Source organism: Peromyscus maniculatus, chromosome 2, assembly GCF_049852395.1.
Source record: "Peromyscus maniculatus bairdii isolate BWxNUB_F1_BW_parent chromosome 2, HU_Pman_BW_mat_3.1, whole genome shotgun sequence".
In the NCBI taxonomy this organism is placed as follows: domain Eukaryota; kingdom Metazoa; phylum Chordata; class Mammalia; order Rodentia; family Cricetidae; genus Peromyscus; species Peromyscus maniculatus.
Window position 1 is genome coordinate 5,404,025 of NC_134853.1, and position 21,842 is coordinate 5,425,866.

General features: G+C 39.6%; 1 protein-coding gene across 10 annotated transcripts in view; it reads left to right on the top strand.

Annotated features, from left to right (window-relative positions):
* C2H8orf34 (chromosome 2 C8orf34 homolog) overlaps positions 1-21,842 on the top strand; it is a 385,259-nt gene that overhangs the window by 227,027 nt on the left and 136,390 nt on the right. For 7 of the 10 annotated variants that reach the window (XM_015993542.3, XM_006974691.4, XM_006974693.4 and 4 more), the window contains one exon: positions 21,238-21,373. In XM_015993542.3, coding sequence (XP_015849028.2) covers positions 21,238-21,373 — 136 coding nt within the window. The remainder of the gene's footprint in view (positions 1-21,237; positions 21,374-21,842) is intronic. The other 3 variants (XM_076563704.1, XM_006974692.4, XM_015993546.3) reach the window with 1 other exon arrangement.

A 21,842-nucleotide genomic window follows, 5' to 3' on the forward strand; every position in this document is an offset into this window, starting at 1 on the left:
TTATGTATTTCAGTGATGATAAAATTAGCAATAATTATATCTTAGATTGGTATTTTTCCCTTATAGCAAATTGGAAACAGTGTGTTAGTCTCTCTTGGTTGCCTAGACACTCAGGTAAACCAACTCATGGGAGGAAAGATTCATTCTGGCTCATGGTTCCAGAGTTTCCATCCATGTTTGGCTTGTTCATTCTCATTGATGCTGTGCTGAAGCAGGAAACATGTAGGTGGGAGAGTATGACAGGGGAAGACATTTACCCAATGACACCCCCGAAGCCATAGAGACAAAGAAAAGAAGATAATAGGGATAAAATAACTCTTCAAAGTCACATCTAGCAACCCACTTCTTCCAATCACACCTATCTCCTAGTTCCCATCACCTCCCAATGAAGGTGTTAAATTATAGAGCCATGAAAGCATTTACTGCTCAATAACGTCAGAGATCCCAAGATCTAGTCACCTCCCCAAAGCCCTCAGCTGATAACCAAACATTTAGTACTTTATTTTATAGCAGACATTTCACATTCAAATAATAACAGGTCTTCAAAGCACTAGTAATTCAGAGACACCAAAAAAATCACATTAGCTGAGACACAGAGATGGAAGCAATACACAATGTTTACACAGAAATATGGAAATTAATGAGGTTCAGTGTGTGTGTCTGTGTGTGTGTGTGTGTGTGTGTGTGTGTGTGTGTGTGTGTGTGTGTGTGTGTGTAGGCCAGGTGCTGACCACCTTGGGTATTTTGGGAGATGTGTGGGTTGGGGAATAGAGTCTTTCAGTTGTCTTATACCTCATAAAGTAGAATAGATTGCTGCTCTGAGGATTTATCTATCTCTAACTTAGCAACCCAAAGATTATAAGTGCAAGCCACCATGCCTGACTTTTAAAAATAGATGCTGTAGGCTGAACTGATGTATTCATACTTGAAAAGCAAGCATTTTATTGATGGAAATATCTCCCCAATCCACTGAAGAGGTTTTTATAAGCAAGAACTGACTATTAGGGCTGGGGATATGGCTCAATAGTACAGTGTTTGCTTAGCATGCTTGAGGTAATTAACTGGTTATTATATTTTATTTTCTTCATGTGAACTTGTATTTCTTATATATAGAAGGAAATTAAGAGATTCCTACATGTAAAGTAAAGTTTCTGGAGAGATCAGTATATCCCCTTTGGATGTATTTCATTGGCAAAGATCTATCAACATCTAGAGTCCATTAAGGTTACTCATGTAATTGAAAGCAATGTGTAGTGTTAGTATTATTTAGGTCATAGCATGAGCTAACTTACTACTTATACTTGGTTTTGTTACTCTTGAAATATAAACTTTTTTCTCAAATTTGAAAAGTTTCATTTTGTAGTGACCCAAACTTATGATAGTAACAACTAATTTATAAAAATGCCCACATACTTACAAAGAGAAAACAGTAGATAGAGGACCCAAGAATGAGAGCATGGACAGTGAAATTTATGCTTCAGTGATTAATACTAAGAATATATATCAGACTCCTGTGGCTTGGTTATTGAACATCATCTTATCAAGTTTAGCATTTGTTACCTTTTCCTGAGTTCAAGAAATCAAACTTGTGTCAGGTCACTTTGGTTGGGAAACACACTGGACATTTGCACCCGTGAAACGAAGAGCAGACCAGTCAGTGTCCTGCTGCATTGCTTTGAGAAAACAATGCTCTGATCTGGTACTACCTGCAGCGTTCCTAATCAAGTCCCATCACTTCCCACACTGGTAACACTAGTTATTACCAGCTTTTCCATTACTATGACAAAATACCCATAAAAAGCATTTTAAAGAAAGAAAGGTTTATTTTAGCTTACAATCTCAGTAGTTTCAGTTCACAGTTGGTTGATTCCACTGCTTTTAGGCCTAGCAAGACAGAAACACCATGGCTGGATATTGTATAATAAATCTGCTCATCGTTTGTATCCAGGAAACAGAGAAAGGAATATCAACAAGGAGACAAGATATACTACCCTTTTAGGGTACACACCCCTATCAGTCCATTCAGCTAACAGCTCATCAGTGGATTTATACACTGATGAAGCCAGCGACCATTATCCAATCACTTCCTCAAAGCTCCACCTCCAAATACATCTGCAGATATGAGTATTTGATGCACAACTTTGGGAGACATTTCAGATTCAAATTACATCAGTGCAGATAAAATTAAAAACTAAAATCAGCCTATAGCTTGAAAGCTTCTAGAAGTAGACGAGACATGTCAGAAAGAGAAAAAAGATAACACACACATAATATGGCATCTCTCAATAATAGATGCAAGATCCAGTGGGTGAATATATAAGTATTTAAAATTAGATCTTGTTGTAAAATGATATGCTTTTAAGATTTAAGTCATAGGTAATGTTCTGATTATTAGCAGTGAGAGCAATGAGGAAGTCTTCAGGAACAATAATGTTTGAGTTAAAGGAGATGTTTGTTGGGGGAGAAATCATGAAAGAGCTTTGCAGTTACCAGAAACCTCAATAAGAACATACAAGCTCGATAAATCAAAGAATTTCAGAGTAACTTCATCATGAAAATATGAATAACATTTTGCCACCAAACCAATGTGATTTTAATAAAGGTTATCATTGATTTCTTTCCATGTTGTCATGATGGGATACCTAACAAGAAGAAACTCAAGCAAGGAAGGGTTTACTTAAGCTTCAAGTATGAGTTGATGTGGTCCATCACTGCAGGGCAGACATAGCTGCAGGGGAATGAAGTGGCAGTCCCACTGCGTTGGCCTTGAGGAAGCAGAGAAAGCAAAGGGAAAGGATGGTCAGGGTATCAAAGCTCAAGGTTTGCCCCCAATAAGTCCTACAGCAAGGCTCTGCTTCCTGAGGGTTCTACAGTCTTCGAAAACAGTGCCCCAGTGTTCAAGCACGTGAGCCCCTGGGGTTCATTCCGTATTCGATGCACAGCAATTATGCTTTGATTTTGTGACTCCTGCTGCTTCTAACTGCAATGAAGTTACTGCATTCTGAAAGAAGAGATGCTGGCTGAAATAAAGAGGGAATAGCTGTCCAGCTTCCTGCTCCATAGATAACTACTTGATGGGGAAAATACAAATATGACCATCTTAAAGCATGACCCGTGAAGAAAGCTAAGTGCTTCCTAAATTCCAGAAACTGTATATCAAATCTGTAAGGTGAAGCTCCGCCAAGGCTTAATCACAGGCCACAGTCAGAGTGAAATACAGTTGTAAGGAAAGTATCCAGATGGTAGCAGGTAAAAGAGAAAGTCCATGATCTTAGATAGTAGAGAGATAAAGAAACAAAATTGGATCAGAAACAATTGTTGTTGGCTATTCCTCAGGGTAGATATCCTGGTAGATGTCCAGACAGATTAGAGGGATTAGAGGTAAAAGGAAGGTGAAAACATCTTTCCTTAAAAAGCCAACTTGAAGTCTGGAGAGATAACTCAGGGGATAAAAGCACTTGCTGCTAAGCCTTAAGACTTGAGTTCAATACCCAGGATCCACATAGTAGAAGGAGAAAAGTGACTCCTGCAAGTTGTCCTCTGACCTCTACATAGACAACATGACACCCGCATACATGCCCTTACACAAACACACAAAATAAATAATGTAAAATACAATAATGATGGTGACAGTAATGATGCCTCATTTTGATTTTTGCAAAATATAGATCATTGAGCTATAAATTTCCATCCTACGTCCATAGAAACCAGAAGTTCGGAACAGATGGGGTAAAACAAAATGTCAGGTAACTTATTGAGCATCTCCAAGCTCCCTGAACTCCCACAGACATAGAGGTGGCCTGCCATCTACTATGTACCATGTGAAGAGCATGGGACATCAAAAGGAACCGGGAGTGCTGGGCCTGTGGTCATGAGGATAAAATGACCCACAACAGGTAAGTTGTGTGGTCAATGGGACTTAGAGAAAGAAAAGTGTAGTTGACTCCACAGGTCAGGAAGTTTCTACCCATGCTGAGAAAACGCCATGACCACTCACCACTCTAGGAAGAGCTTTCCTTTCACAGATGGTGAGAAGCTCAGAAGACAGATTCAGCCTGCAGAGACCAATGTCCTGCTGGCTTTGCTTGGGGACATGCAGCCCAGATGTCACCTTCAGAAGAAAAGGGGAGAGGACAAAACTTGTAAGAAGGGCATTGTTTCTGGGTATGTCAAAAAGAGGTTAAATTTGATACAAGAAAAAGTTTAAGTCAGGGAACGAAATACCCATATATAGCAACTTTAGGGGCTCATCATCATTATTAATTTCTCTAGATTCTTAATTTTCTCTCCCTCTTCAGTGGTAAAAAGATTGAGAAGAGAGACCATGCATTGAAGGATCCTGCATTTCTTGCCTATCCCAGTTGTATTTAACTTTAGTGTTTTGGAAACTGGACAAATGTGGCCTTCTAAGAAGGAGCTCATGCTAGGAAATAGTTTTCCATAGTTTTGAAAATTCATTAACATTTGGTTCTGACTGTGGGCAACACTAATGGATTGATATCGTGTCTGGAGAGGGAGTCAAATGCTTTATATGGAAAGGTGTTGTTTGTAATTGCAAAAGTTCCCTAAGACAGCTCTGGAAGAGATGCTGGCTGAGTGGTGAGTGCTCCTCCTCATGTGATGTTGTCTAAGAAATGGATGGAGTCCATCTGGAGATGCTGAGCTAGGATAATGCAGGACAAAGTGGGGCACATGCTGCTTTGATATCCGAGCTCTGTGTGTGTGTGTGTGTGTGTGTGTGTGTGTGTGTGTGTGTGTGTGTGTGTGTGTGTGTGTGTGTGTGTGTGTTCCTTGAAGAGCTGCTACAGGATGACTCTACTTTTTGTTAGAATGCGTTTGTGAAAACCACATATTGAATTTGAAACTCACAAAGTAAGTCATACTTTCCTTGCTGAATGATGTTAACAACTGTGGTTAGAATTTAAGACACAGCACAAAGGAAACAAAGATGTAATCAAGATTTAACACAGAGGAAAGGGGAAACTGGCACTCGAAGACCTTGGTAAATCAATTGAAAGAAGCAAACATGGAATTTCTATTAAATCTCCTATAGACTAGTTGGGTATATTATAAATTTAACCAAACATTAAATTTTGGTAGATATTCCTCTTTTTAATTGCTTTATTTCACAGTGGTGGAATGGAATTCTCCCATTGAGACACATATCTAGCCTCTAATAATCTTAAATGTAGAATTTTGCCTACCATTTTGAAAACAAGGAAAATAATTGAAAGAATCACTTGAATGGTCAATGTCTGAAAATATTGTAGTCTGGAATTTTAATTATTTTTGTTTTTTTATATTTATTGGTATTTCTCAATTGATCTTTAGTTTAAGGTATTTAATGCAAAATAATTCTTTAAGATGTCACTAAGAATTTTATTCTTAGTAATTTTGAGAAAAAAAATTACTTTAATACTTCATTTGTCAGCTATGAATGTATGACAAATTACCATGCATTCCACAGCTTAAAACAACTGGCATTTCTTTTAGTTTCTTTTTTTTTTTTTTTTTTTTTTTTTTGCAATATAACATCTTTACTGATTCTCTGGGAATTTCACATCTTGCACCCCAATCACATTAACTTCCCAGTCCTCCCATGCCCACTCCCAACCCTTGCGAACTCCCCCACAAAAAATAAAAACAAGAATTAAAAAAAAAGCAAACCAAGTCCAATTTGTATTATCTATATACTCACTGGAACATGGCCAGACTCTCAGCGGTCCGCCCCTTAAATGGGACTGAGTCCTTCCCTCCTGAACCCCAGACATTACTTGCCTCATGGTTTCTATGGATAGAAAATCTGGGTTCAGATTAGTGAAGTCCCATATTTTGCATAACTATAACCAGAGTGTCAAGCCAGGTAAGCAAGGTAACAGCTGTCCCAAATTCACATGATTGTTGGTAAAATTCAGTATCTCAAAACTTCTTGGACTCCAGGCCTGAGTTCCCAGCTGGCTGCTTTTATTTATTAAAGTATTTATTATTTATTTATTTATTTATTTTATTTATTTATTTATTTATTTATTTATTTATTTATTATTCATTTATTTTATTTATTAATTTATTCATTAAAATATACAGACATTCAACAAATGATACTTTTACTTTAAAAATTTGACCTTGAAGAATGGTATTTTAGACATGCAGTTAACTTAATATACATTTATTAAACATAGAAGGTAAGTAATATAATTTACACAACACACATTTAAGAAATCCTTATCCAATTTATTTGAGTCTATACAAAGTTGACCCTATCTGCAGGCCAGACAAATCGTTTCTGTTCTTATCTCCCCAGTTAACTCTTGCTTTGGGAAACACAACAGAATCTCTAAGAGACTTCACCTATAATTTGCATCATCTATAAAGTGGAGCTAATTGTGGCATGCAAATCATGGTGTTTGGATAATTAATATTCTGTGCATTTGATATATAACCAGTGAGCATTTATATTCTAGGGACAGTTCTGGAAAATAAGAACAAAGCAATGACTGTGGGACACTTGCTATAAATTGATTAGTGAATGGTGCAGGCAATGAGCAGTGATTGTATAATATGATTCCAGAAGATGATACTATAAAGACAGAAGATAGAGAAATAGAGGATTTTGTCTTACAATCCTCAAAGACACCCCCTATTAAAAGGCAGTAGTTGAACAAAGACTGAATGAAGCCAGAGAGCATAGAGTGGACTATCTGGTGTGGCAGGGGTGGGGGTGAGTGGGGGTGGAGGATGGGGGGGTGAGGGAGGAATTCCAGGATGAGAGTAGAGAAAGTGCAGATTTGAGGATAGCAAGACTCTTCAGGTATAGAAGAGACTAGGCTAGTTTATAAAGACAGTATGTTATACAATCAATTGATAATTTCTGTGAACTTTATCTTTTAATTGTTTTTTATCACAAAATACTCATTTAAACTAAAAATGTATCTTGTAACATTATACAGACTGCGCTGGTTATATTTTGTAATACATATGCATATATATATATATATATATATATATATATATATATATATAATGCGTACAACAACAATTAATTATTAAAGAGGCCATGATTTGAAAGAGGGAAAAGCAGTCTTAGAAAAGGGAAAGAGAGAATACTGTAATTATATTTTAATCTCAAAAAAATTAAAAAAGTAGCAAGAAACTACATCTACTGCAGGAAGTAAGATGATATCCACAGGTAACACCATGCCTTATCACATCTTATTAAAACACAGTTCCATGGAGGCAGCTATCCAAAAAAATGGAACAAAATTGGAAATGGTCTTGTAAAATTTCATTTTGGGTGGCAATGCTATGTGTCTGGGAGTGTAAAGGATGAGAACAGCACACGGATTCCAAGAAAGCATCACAAAGTGGAAAACGGCTTTACAACGTGTCAGACATGATGGCAGCATCGCGAGTCATGTGACATGTTTCACAGTGCTGGAAAAGGTACGTCATGTACAGCGCTTCACCTGTGGCACACCACCAGAGGGTGAGAGTTGGCACCACAGCCAAAACACATCAACAGGAATTTTAGGATATGGCAAGCCATGATCTTTCAATATTTTTCTCCAAATTTGATTCTTTTTTATTGGTCTCAAAGGAATTAGTACATGAGAAAAATGAGAGGAGTTTGAAGATAAGGGAAAGGAGATACCTATGGCACTTAGCATTATTTTTACATTAACCACATAGGATTTAAGTCATCAATAGTGGGACTCACATAGAGTTTTTCACCATTTTCTGTGGACACTTAGTTAATCTTTGTTTTACTAAGAGTATTCCGTGAAGGACTGAAAATCTTAAGAGCAACAACACAAAGCTCTGATATTTATTTTTTCCAAATATTAGCTTAAAGCATTCATAAAGAAGTCATTTTAAAAAATTCATGAAAATGAAGTAGTGGAGAAAAGGAGACACAAATAAATAGGAGGCCTGTTAAAACAAAAGAAATGCACACCACTAAGGGTTTAATGAAGGGAGAATACTGGCAAAAAGCCAGAGCCTAAGAAAATAAAGGACTGAATGAAAGGAAAGAGATATACAAGTGAGTGGATGCTAATGTCACCCATTTAAATCTCACTACATTTTAAATAATGAAAGAAATGCACTGGCATTCAATCCTAACATTATACCAACTAGTGGATTGTACTTGCATTTGAAGACTTCTTACTTCAGATAGAGACAATGCCACCATGAGAAATCTTAGATCACCCAAACAAAATTTAGCTGCTGAGCTCTGGACTGCAGTAGTTAGTGTATGAGTTTATTATACTTTTCCCAAAGCAGTGACTTTGAGATAGCATACATAGAACCCTGTGGTGATATTGTGTTCCCCAAAATATTGTGCATCCTAATAAACTTATCTGCGGTCAGAAGACAGAATAGCCACTAGATATAGAGGCCAGAAAATGGTGGTACACACACCTTTAATGCTAGCATTCCAAAGGTAGAGATCCATCTGGATCTCTGTGAGTTCAAAGCCACACTGGAAACAGCCAGGCATGGTGACTCACGCCTTTTATCCCAGGAAGTGATGGCGGGAAGCAAAAGGGTATATAAGGTGTGAGGAACAGGAACTAGAGATGGTTAAGCGTTCAGGCTGTGAGTAGCAGTTTCAGCTGAGATCCATTCGGATGATGACACAGATGTTTCCAGTCTGAGGAAACAGGATCAGCTGAGGAATTGGCAAGGTGAGGAAGCTGTGGCTTGTTCTGCTTCTCTCATCTTCCAGCCTTCACCCCAATACCTGGCCCTGGGTTTGTTTTTATTAACAAGACCTTCTAACAATTCATGCTACAGAACCCAATGCAGAAATAGTTTTCAAAATAAGCCAAATTACCAGGACAGCCAGGGCAACTTAGAGAAACCCTGTCCCAAACAAACAAACAAACAAAAAATCCCAAAAAATAAAAGTAAGTCCAATTAATATTTGGATCAAAGTATCATTAAGTATGGTATAAGGCAAAATTATTATGTTTATGGTCCATGTTCATCAGCAATCAACAAATTAATAGAATATACCTAAGAAATGCACAACTTAGAAAATGTATCGTTTATTTCCACATCACTGTAACAAAGTACAGAACTTAATAAGGAAAGCTTTATATTGGCTTACAGTGTCAGAGGATTCAGCCCGTCACAGCAGGGGAGGGACAGTTTGTGTAGCAGCAGGCTAGAAAGCAGACAGACAGAGAATGGCAGGACTCTACTTAGTTTTTCCTTTTTCCTCTTTTATCCCATCTGAGGCTCCAGCTCATGGAATGATGATATTTATATTTCTGGCGGTTCTTTCTCTGTCAGTTAGTAGTTTCTAGAAATGTCCCTCAAACCCACACATGTATCTTAGCATCTCCTAACGATTCTAAACTTCAATCCCTTTGTCAATGCAGATTACCTTTGAAAGCCCACCTCTTGTCAATTTGACACCAAACACCTTGCTGTGGATTATAACATTCTACCGTTGGTACCCTAAAAGTCTCAACTCCATCTCTTAATGTAAAATGTATTTACTGTGTCTTCAGAATCCTCTTTGTCTTAACAGTTTTAACATTGTTCAACCATCTAAGTTCAGAGTCCCTGCGACTCAAGGTAACCAATTAGCTGTGAGATTCTGTAAAATACACTCCCCCTGCACACACATACACATACAAATATCAAAATCAAGTTGTGTGCTTCCAATATAGTGTCATGGTGTAAATCAATCTCACTATAAATAGTAAGAATGGGAGCATAGAAATGATTAGACCAAAGCAACACAAACGTCGAACAGACAAATATTAGATCTGTAGTTCCATGTTGGGCATCTGGACCACAGATTCTGATGTGTACTCCAGTGGGATTGTGAAGTACTACCCCTGTGGCCTTGCTGTCTGCGGGCCCCATGGGTTTGTCTTGGCTGTGGCTTTCCTCAGCAGACACTCTTCATTCTTCTTGTCTCCCATTACCTGAAGTTCCCACTATGGCTTAGACTTTGGCCTTATAGCTTCAAGTGATAAATCCTTCTGTATATAGGGTTTGGCTTACCAAGTCATCCTTAAAATGTGGATGGGAGACTTCATGGTCCTTGCACTATGCATGCCTTCAAAACCAGTGTCCCATGATGCCAGGTTGCTACTAGTATGAGCATTATGGGGCACCTATCAGATCATGGCCAAAGTGGCCACTGAGTGCTAGTGTGGCTAAATCTTGGGAAAACCTATGTAATAAGGATGTCCTGTAACTCTAACTAGTCAAGGAAAGTATTTCAAATGATGGGTATTCTTTTTTTATATCCTGAGTCCCGTAATTGATGGGGTCTATCTAATTTCTTATTTTCCTGGTGAAAAGCATTCACATTCTCTTTAATGGTATTAGTCTCTTTAATGGCCATATCCTTCTTGTCCACAACTTTCAAGTAGTTCATTTTCTGCAGAGACCGTATACTTCACAAATCTTCTCTGCTTTTTGAACTCATTTTTCACCGCAACCCTCACATGAAGCAGAAAGCAATAACCATGCTGCAGCCTGAACTCTGGATTGTCTTGACATTTTCATTGCCAGATTAGTGAGCCCATCACATTTAGGCTAAGTCTCCCACAGATCTTTAAGACATTAACAAACAGTGAGATTATTATTATTATTATTTTTTTTTGTGTGTGTGTGTGTGTGTGTGTGTGTGTGTGTGTGTTGTATGCTGGAATGTAACATAAATAGCTTCATGTCCTGTTATAGACATAGCCCTTGTTCCCCCTTCGGAAACTTCATGAAAACTGTCTTTACCATTCATTTTCATGTTGCCGCCTGAGATTTTTAAGCTTCCACCAGAACGTTCCTCTAAGCTACACTGACAGCATTTTAAGCTTTGCCCAGCCAATTTTTTCTCAGTTCTTCCCAATACCTCTTACAAGCTACGTTCAAATGCTTAAGTACCACATATTCAGGGGTAGTCACGGCAATGACAGCACTTTTCTGGTACCAATTTTCTGTATTAGTTATGCATGCATCACTGTGACAAACACCTACCTGATGGGAGAAGGAACTTAAAGGAATAACATTTACATTAGCTAGTGGTTTTAGAGGATTCTGTCACAGCAAAGGGGTAGAGAAAAGATTCCTTTCACATCATGGTGTGCCAGGAAACAGAAGCCATGCTTCTGGGACATAAGTAGAAAAGGGGAATATGTTGACGTTCTGTTCACGTTCTCCTTTTCCTCCCGGTCCTCAGACAGTGAGATCGGGCTCTCACATTCAGAGTAGGTCTTTTTCCACTTAGCTGATTCTCTTCAGGCATACTCTCACAGATAGACCCAGAGCTAAAGCTCTCTCAGCCTTCTTAGTTGATTCTAAATTCAGTTAATTTTATCTGGTATCTGTCATGGTTGAAATAATATTTTGAACAAAATAACATTTCCTGATAGTACCAACGGTCATTTCATGACCACTTCATAGAAATGAAAGGTGCTTTCTCAAAGAAGAGATTATTGAAAGATATTCATTATATGAACCGTTTAACCAGAAAAAAATCATAAGGAAACTGAAATTGGGCAAACACATTTTAACTAAAATAATGTGTTTTGTAAGATTTTTACAAGAATTTTATTTTTTAATTATAATACATTTTACCCACTGTGTCATGAAGATTTGATAACTTACATAATCCTTATCCTTTTGACTGTGGTGACTTGATTGAGAATGGTCCCCATAAGTTCATATATTTGAGTGCTTGCTTCCCAGTTGGGAGCTGTTTGGGAAGAATTAGGAGGTGTGTGGCCTCGTTGGAGGAGTTGTGTCCTGCGGGCTGGCTTTGAGGTTTAATAATCCCAGCCATTTTCAAGTTAGCTGTCTCTGCCTTCTTGTTGTGTTTCAAGATGTAACTTCTCAGTCACTTCTCCAGTGCCTGCTGCCTGCTGCCGTAATTCCCACCATGATGGTTATGGGCTCCTCCTCTGAATCTGTAAGCTTCCTTTAAATGCTGTCTTCTATAAGATGCCTTGGTCCTGGTGTCTTATCACATAATAGAAAAGTAACTATAGTATAATACATTTTACCCAATGTCTTATGAAGATTTGATATTTTACATAATCCGTTTATTTTTGATGAACTGATGAATGCTCGTGACTGCCTCTCATCCTTGCTTACTTGTGTTTGGACTCTGGGCATTTTGCCAAATGTTCCCCGTTCTCTGTTTTCTAAGTGAACACCTCCTCCTTAGTCTCTTGCAATACTCCCTCTCCACTCTCCATGAGTCTGATCCCTGATACCTCTTAACTTCTCTGGTCTACATTTTTGTGTTTGTTATGACATGCCATGACCTGAATTCGGGCTATAACTCAGTTTTCCATCATAAAAGGCCAGCTTGTTCATGTAACCCATGCTGAGCTAAATTCACATGCTAGGACTCTTATTAAGGAGAAGTTTACACAGTTCATAAAATCATCTGTCAGATTTTCAGAAACTAACCAGTATTTCGAGAGGCACAAGCCAATTCTTTGGTGTACACAAAATAATCTCTTGAACTTGTGGTTGCTGAAAGTTAAGAGAAATGAGGGTGTGTGTGTGTTCTGATACAGAAACTCTGCATTGAACAGTGTTTGCGTTTGAATTTGTTACAAGAACTAGCAGTTTCTTCTGTGTTAGAGAAGACTATTCCCAGTTGTCTTGCTTTTTCTGACTAAAGGAAAGAGCTTCACAAGTTATGTTACAATCAGGTCAATTAACCCAAGCCTTGTGATTCACTTATGGCCTGAGCAAACAAATTCCAGCCTCATAAAAATTAGGTTGCCTGTAGATTGTTCCATTCACAGTGTTCATAGGAGGACTGCTAGCTAGAAAGAATGTGTCAGTATATTTCTTGCCCTTTCCAGTTAACAGAAGAAACAGAACATGTACAAATTTAAATCAATATAAACATTTCCTTTATCTTATCAGTTTAATCTTTTTCTTTTGTTTATTGACTCATTAGCCAGGGAAATTAAATATTCTTTAATCCGAATACTCTTATAGCATTAAAATGGAAAAGCCTAACACAGCCTTTAAATTCCACAAAACTTATTTCCCAAATAAAATGCTATCATTAGTCTAAAACTTGAAACTTGTAATTTCTGTTCACTACCAATTTGTTCTAAAGATTTATGGATTTTATTATTTTTATAATTCTTTTTTGTGAAATCGATGCACAGAGAAAAATGCCGAAGTTATATTTCAGGTATGAGTATGAAAATGGAGACGCTTTCGATGCTCATGGGGCCTCCCTGTTGTCGCCCCACAGTCTCCTCATCTCTCCGCTGCAGTGTGTGCCAGAGAAGAGTTATGTTGCCTTCTCTTTTCTTTCTTTCCCTTTTTGGGAACTGTAACTGTCTCACATAACAGAAATATTTCATACATATTTTATTTGATCTTGTCTAATTTCTGATGTTTTCTTAACATTTGCCTTATTTTTAATAATTTACTCAGAATGTGTAACATCTGTTCAAAACATTCAACCAAATCAGTTTTATTGATATAAATCAACAAACCAGTTGCAATGCAGGGAAAACCACCATATAATTCTTCTTCAACTCATCAATGAATCACTGTGAAGAGACTTACACTTGAAAGGCTTTTAATTTTTCTATAAGGTTCCTTGAAATAGATGTGAAAATTCACTCATCTCCCACACTGTCTAGTTCAAACAGCTGTAATTATTTCACGGATTACACTTGAATGAAATGAAAGTCCTGGGATTATTTTATCTAAGCAGCCGCTATTTTCTGACATCAAAACCCTATTTTGCTTGATTAGTTCTTGGTTATTTGCCAGTGAATAAAGATAAAATGCCTGTGCCCTCGGTGGTAAATTAGTTCATTCTTCTCAGCAGCGTTCTTGGGACTTAGAAGAAATGCCATAGTTTTATAAGCTACCTTTAAACATAAATCCCTCCATTGGGCTTTCCGTTGGAAAAAAAAGGCCAATGCCCTCTCAAAAGTTTAAAACACAACATTCTTATAACGTGCTTATCTTTTCTTATGATGAAAGTTAAGTAAGTCTGAATGCTTGAGTTAACCTAAGGATGTGAACTGTCAGGTTTCCGCAGGCAGCTGTGTGTAACTCCATTCTGAACCATGGCTCCTGCTCTCTCTGGGGTCCTCTGTGTGGGTCTCTGGCAGGCAGCATGTGTGAAACCAAAGGCATTACCTTTCCAGTCTCCCTGAGAGGTGAGAATGTGGAGAAACTTGCTCAGATTTCACACTCAGCCCTTCGGTTAAGTTAGTCTTCACACTGTGTTGGATCGCCTCTGCTTTCTAATACGCTTCAGCCTCTTTCAGCTGCTTTTCCCCTCTTGCAGGCCTCAGAGTTAATCCGCACCCCTATGACCCAGGCTTTGTGATGGCTAACACTATGCTTTAAATTTAAATTACCATGCTTAAGAGATCTATAAAACAACAACACCTCTAACCTGTAATCCCTACTTTCCCAAGGGTCTATAATTTCCTGGAATGCTGGGGGCTGTTGTTTATGTAAGATGTCAAGCCACATGTTTCCACTTTTGTAAACAAGCTTTGTTGCCAAACTGCAAGCAGGATGTAGGCAAGAGGTACATAGGCAGGAAGCTTGCAAGGATGTATGCTTGCCTCTGATTGGATGAAGATGGGTTGGATATAGATGGGCAGTGTGGATGGAGCCTTGAGGGTTTGGCTTTTATAATCCCTGGACTACTGTCATTCCGTACCATATTCTGAGCATGGGTGTTGGGTATGGACCTCATCAGTATTCATGGTCCTGGCCAGTATTTGATAAAATTTCTTCAAATTTGGCTCAAAAATTGTGGTAATGATCTTATTCTCGCCCAGTGGGATTAACAGCTTCTTCCCTCTTTAGTTTCTTGTGTATTTTATTCTTGTGTCTATAGATAAGTGTAGCAAAAAGATTCCTTCAAAAACCAGTTTCCAGGAGCCAATATATGTAAGGATCAGTTTTTTAAATAATTAATTAACTAACACATTATTAAAAATCAAGGAAGCAACTTATGTTACAAGGGAAATCGGGATCTCCTCTTGGGTTTCTCGGTCTCATTAATAAAAGAATTTAAAAATTCACTCAAATGGAAGCTCAAAGGTAATTTATTAGCATTTAAGACACCTTCCCACCCTTCCCCACCCCACCCCATTCTCCACCATTAAGGCAAGCTGTCACTCTCAGCAGCTGCCAAGAGAAGAACGCAGGAGAGGAAGTGGGAGGAAGACAGGCCCTTTAAGCCAGCATGGCTAGGTTAGACACATGGCAGGCAGACCATCAGCCTCACAGCGAGGAAGGAGCGTAAGGAAAGAGCAAGGGAGCCCAAGAACCAGAAAAGGCAAAGGTTCCAGTCAGCATCAAAGGAAGGAGGCTGAAGAAGAAAAAAGGAAGTTATTCCCTGCTGATCAGGCCTCAGAAAGGACAGCTGAACCTTATGGTGACTCACAGGGGCTACACTGGACAGGAGGTGGGTGAGGGGCGTGGATTGTGGGGCAAAGTACAGTGTTTCCTTAAGGAAAGTGACTCTGTCTGTCTCTTTAGTGCAACACGTGTTGGAAATGGAAGCAAAAGGAGGGAAACAGTCTTTGTTAAACAAATCCTAAATGTTTGGGCCAGTTGCTGAAGAGGGTGTGGGTCAGTACTGAAATCTCCTGTATGTTTTAGCCATTATCCATTTGCATATCGTCTTCCAGTCGCCTCTGAACACTCCTTACCTTGTGGAAGTTTGGTTAGAGCCTAGGGCTCCAGATGCTCACCACTGAGTGTCTACACATTTGCTTTCATACTCAAGCATATCCAGATACATTTCAACGTTTTGTTGTATTGTCACTGTGATCATGTAATAAAAGATTGATCATGTACCAGCAATGAATGTGGATGCCAACGCCCAAAGCCAAACACAATGAATGGTACATTTAAGATGCTTCAGAACCAAGAACAGCTTTCCAATCAAGGCTGAAAGAACAGCCTCACAGATGTAAGGACCAAACCTAGGAAACCCCGCAGCTTTTCCCTTAAGACAGGAGGCTTTTCCTCTTTACCTGTTTTATTGAGCACAGTGTCGAAAGAGATCCTAGCCGTCAAGATGACTCCACCGGGACTAATAAAAAGGAAAGCTAGAACAACATAGTTATCCATTTGTTAGCTTTGCCAACAAGTTGAAACAAAACTTGAGTTTGATCTCAAGGAACCACATGGTGGAATGAGACAAAGGAGGGAAAAGTTGGGTTTTAACTTCCGGGCGTGTGTACATAGCACAGGTATACACACACACACACACACACACACACACACACACACACACACATACACACACACAGACACACACACACACACACACACACACACACACACACACGGGATGGGGGGGAGAGGCATGCAAATAAATGTAATACAAATTAATTAATTAAAAACAAAAAGGAAACCTAAATGAGATCACCTAGTGTTTGCCTCTGGACACCTGGCAGGATTCCAACTGACCAGGTGAAGTCTGGCTCATAGATACAGGAAGGTAAAATGTCTTTACTGTAAATAAAGTCAACAATTTTCTTTGAGATTCTCAGGAATGTCTAGAGGAAGAAATGAAACCTTACCCAATGTCATACTCACTTAGGACCTAAGCTGGCTTTACTGTTTTGTTTTTTTTTTTAACATAAACTACTATGTATGAGAAGAACATGAACTCTCTATCAACAGCCTTTATAGCAAATGTTTTTGTTTTATTCAATTTCTCAAGGGGATCCTTTTTCTTCCTATGTCCCCATAATCTCCCTGTCTTTATTTCTCACCTTAGCAATAGGCAGATTGACAAGAGAAAATGTATACAAATGAATTCATGTGTATAGGAGTATCTTGGGGACATGGCTACCCAACGATTTCCTGAGATTAAGAGATTTATATTCTCTTTGTGAAGATGGGAGCAGTTCTGAAGGGTGATAAGTGATTTTTCAAGGGAGTCAGATGGGCTCAGAGAAAAGGGAATGCTCTAAGACAATGCTCCCCTTAAATCTCAAGGTGAGTGAGGACCTTTGTGGCAGGATTGAGTAACTGAGGAGATTGGCTAGTGGGAAATGACCTAAGTGGAACTGGTCATGAAGCATTGCTAAGATTTTAAGGTTTTCCACCCTTATATAAAATGAATTTCCTTCCTTTGTAAGCCAACCTTGATATAAGATGGCTCCTTCGTTTGGTAATTTCTATTTTACCTTATTAGGTTAATAAAGTAGAGGGTTAAATGTTACATGGAGATGTAACAGAAAGGGAAGGTGTAGATGTAACCAACCGTCTTATTAAATAAGAAACACAGAACCGGGCTGGAGAGATGGCTCAGCAGTTAAGAACACTGGCTGTTCTTCCAGAGGTCCTGAGTTCAATTCCCAGCAACCACATGGTGGCTCACAGTCATCTGTCATGAGATCTGGTGCCCTCTTCTGGCCTGCAAGGATACATGCAGACATTACATTGTATATATAATAAATTAAAAAAAAAGAAAAAAGAAAAAAAGAAACACAGAACCATTGCAAAGAAGAAAGCCAAGAGGTCAGAGCTAAGAGCTAAAACCTTACCCTTCCTCCTGAGGTGGTCCTACCTCTCTGAACCAGAACTACTTCCTGTGTGTCTGTCTTTTTATAGTGTTTCTGTTCTGCCTTCTCATTGGTTGTAAACCCAACCACATGACTGCCTTGGAACACACAGAGACTTACCTAGCTCTGCCTACCAAGTGCTGGGATTATAAATGTACACCACCACTGCCCTGCTTTCCTATGGCTGGCTAATAGCTCTGACCCCCGGGCAACTTTGTTTATTATCATACAAATAACATTTGAATACAAATAAAATATCACCATAGGAAGGTACAGGGCTTAAAATGCAGCTCTTTTTTTTTTATTAGCTTTGCAGATCACCGAGTTAATAAAGGAGTCTTGTTTTTCTTATTTCCTACAATGGAGGATGGTTGCCTTCTATGGTACAGCAGCTGCATGTAGGAGCTTTAGGATTAGGTATTGTCTTTACAAATTAAAACCTTGCCTCTCCCTCCAAATGGAAGCATGAGAATGGGTATTGTGTAAAGTGTATTTAGAATCAGTCTAGTCATTTGGGTAGGGCTAATGCCCTGTTTGTGAAGTGATTTCAGATGGAAGGGACCCAGATTCTAGAACTGAGTTCAAAGTGCCTACCATGCACCCCACTTGGGCAATTCCCTGCATTTTGGTTGAATTCCTATTTATAAAGCATACAGGGAGCTGACTGACAAGGAGAGACAGAAATGAGAGGAAAGGGGTTGAAAAAAATGACCCAATATCTCAAAAAATTCTAAGTATTTTATGGCTTTTGGAAAACAAAGAGGAAGAAACATTAGTGCATTTAAAAAGGGACACTGGTGCAGGGATATATCAGAAGTTCACGTGAGAGTGGGGATCATGGGTATAGTGTGTTGGAAAGGACTATCTGGATAAAATCAAAGCAAAACTGTTTTATAAGGAAAGGACAAGTGGAGTGGTTAAAAAATCCCATTGAGGTCAGTGACAATGGAATGAGAAGTTTGTACAAGGACAGGAAGAAGGATAGAGCAGGTGAGAGGTAACACAGATACTACTGGTGAGATGGCTTCATTAATGGCCTGGTAGTCTAGAACTAGCCAGCACGCTCCATCTGTTTTCTTGATAGCTAGAGTAAGTGTATTATAGGGGGTTCTTCTTTGTGGGACTCCAAGAGTGTTTGTTTCCAATATCTGCCTAGGGCTTACCAGGCTCCTGTGCTCACTTATATTTGACCTTACCCATTGGCTTTGAGTGAGAAGCAAAGACAAAAACACAGCGGCTGGAAGTCGTCAGCCAGATGTGGACCATTTGGGCTGAATGCTGCAGAGGAGAGGGAGTCAGTTTGGGGTAGCGGGGTGTTTGGTGAATAGGCCTACGGAGGAGGGACATACTCTGCAGGATCACAGTCCAGAAGCTGGTCTTCAGGAGGAAGAGATGGGAGTTTTAGAGTCTAGTTTCAGTCTTTGAGTGGAGTGGACTTTCCATGCAGTAATAGGACCTGAGATGCAGTGCAAGGTTGACAGAGAGGGACAGTTATAGAGACAGAAGAAAGCTTGAATGTAAGTGATTTCTTACCATTTGCCTTGGCATTCTGTGAAGTTTTCTAAAGATTTTAGGGTCAAAGGCACCCTTTTGGGCCATTGATGGCCATAATCCACTCTGTATTATGGCCAAGCAGTATTCCAAAGGAAAACTGATTGCTTGTGTTCAATATAATGCCCGGGATAAATAATTTGAATTTATAAAACAACCAAAGTGAGAATCTTTAGGTAAGTGAGATTGAGTAGTACTCTGAAGAAAAGAAAGCAAATATCCTTGTGAATTCTAGTTTCCCTTTTGGGAAGTGTGATCAAAGCCACAGCAGAGAGCACAACTGAATCCTTACCATCTTAAGATTCAGCAGGTCTGGGCAAACCTGATCTAACACTAGGGGCTTTGGCTTATTGGCATTGAGATGGGCAGCCATTTTTGGTGAACACCTGGGGAAGACTTGCCAAAGGTATTGGCACCAGAGAATAAAAACACGGGGCAACGGAGAACTGTGGGAGCCTTGGTGTGACAAGAAGTCCTAGTGTTGAAAATGGGGGTACAGCGGCAAAGCTGGGGAAGGCTCCCCAAGGCTTCCTCTCAAATATTTCATTTTCACACAAATTAGATATTAGAGAGATAGGTGGGGTTGAGAGAGAGGCAGAGGGGTATCGTCTTTCTCAAGCAAAAGGTCACTAAGCATGCTGGCCACAGCGGGGCTCTGAAAGTAGAACTTCAGGCTGAGAGAGAAGACAAAAGGAGACTTCTCTTGATGTCCTTACAAGAAGGTGGAGAGGAAGTAGGTCTTGCATGGCAGGGAATCAGGCTTTGTTAATAGGTCAACTGTGAGATGGTCCGCACGTGACTTAGACTGTATGATAGTGGTCATCATCACAGAGATACTGGATAGGCACGTGAGACTGGTTACGTGTGCCCACAGTCAGGCAGCCTTGGGTCCTGGGAGACAGAGGTTTGGGGTTTGTTTCCAGCAATAGTTTCTCCTTTCCAGTGTGAGAAGTGTTCTTTCCTAACAAAAGTAAGCAACTCACCAGCCGCCGACATTCCACAAATCCCTCTGCCTTGTAAAGTGTTATGCAAAGGAATTTGAGTCTTTTAATCTCCCTCACTTGGTAAAACTTTTCTCTACCCACAGCACCCCTCACCCAAATTCCTGGAACAAGCAAGCTCTTCGCCTTCTATCCCACTTTCCCTCATTTCATTTGCACTGGTTCTTTAAAAATTAACCAATTGTGAAAGACTGTGCCCCTGACGCCAGTCCCCAACCGAAGGGGAAAAGCCACAGTGGCTGCCAGCACAAGAAAAAAAACCTGAGTGAACTTCCTGCCTGCATGTGCTTGTGAGCCCAGTTTACCCCTCAGGAGGTGCCTCAGGATGCTAAATTTAGGCTTCTGTTTATGTTGTCAGAGCCCTTCTGTTAAGGACATTGTCACCAATACAGCCATTTTTAGAGGTCTAACATGGACCTAATATTGGTCTTGCTCACTGATGCCCACACTTAAACCTGAAGTGTGTATTTCTACTTAATAAACCCAATGCTGCCTCATGCTGACTGATCCTAATTCTTTGGTATAGGTAAAATCTGGCTTTCCCTGAGTGGACAAGCCCCTCAGACTGCAGCTGGAGGTGTCAGGCTGTATAGTTGCTGTTGACACAACTGTACATAGAGAACATTGGAAAGTATAATTGTTTTTTTTTTTTGTTTTTTTTTTTTTTTTGGTTTTTCGAGACAGGGTTTCTCTGTGTAGCTTTGCGCCTTTCCTGGGACTCACTTGGTAGCCCAGGCTGGCCTCGAACTCACAGAGATCCGCCTGGCTCTGCCTCCCGAGTGCTGGGATTAAAGGCGTGCGCCACCACCGCCCGGCTTTTTTTTTTTTTTTTTTTTTTTGGTTTTTTGAGACAGGGTTTCTCTGTGTAGCTTTGCGCCTTTCCTGGAACTCACTTGGTAGCCCAGGCTGGCCTCGAACTCACAAAGATCCGCCTGCCTCTGCCTCCCGAGTGCTGGGATTAAAGGCGTGCGCCACCACCGCCCGGCGTGGAAAGTATAATTGTACATGTTGTTTTTTTTCATAGAAAACACGACATATTGGTTTACTTTACAAATTACTGGGAGGTACTGTAAAACATGTTCTTTCTCTGTTTAATTCATCTGTATTTAATTCTCTCTGTTGTTGTGTTTTTGCAGAAGATCTGGATGACCTGAGAATGGAGGGTGTAACCACCCTGGTACTTTCAGGGAGCAAATTTAACCAAGGTCGTCCTACTCATCCTGCTGAGCCACAGGCCAAAGTCACACTGAACATCTGTTCAAGGTGTGCCAGGTAAAACATAGCGTTGGTGTGTGGTGTACAGAATCATCATCTAGGTCTTTTTGAATCTAAGATTTGGGTGCAAAGAGTGTACTCTGTGCTAAGAACACATTTTCCTGCTAATAACCTTTTTCTGACACCCTCGAAGGAGTTAGTTTTTCAGTTTATCTTTTTGCCCAAGGCCAGTCTGACCAACAATGAATCAAAGAGATTAGATTGTCTTCACTTCACAGCTGGAGACTGTGTTGAGTCTTTCAGTCTCCTCAGTTCATTGCCTGTCTGCTCTTGATTTCTCTTTCAAGAGAAGATTCAAGGGGGCTTTGAACATTCAGAGCCACCTTTAAAGCACCTGCCTAAAAAGTGTTTGTTCAGGTATAGTTCAAGTTCTGGTATGACTGGCCTTTGAGCCTGGCCCTCATCCTGTTCACCTCCTGGTAAGAATTTAATCAGTGTGAGGCTTCCTGGTTTTAGCAGCTGGAAG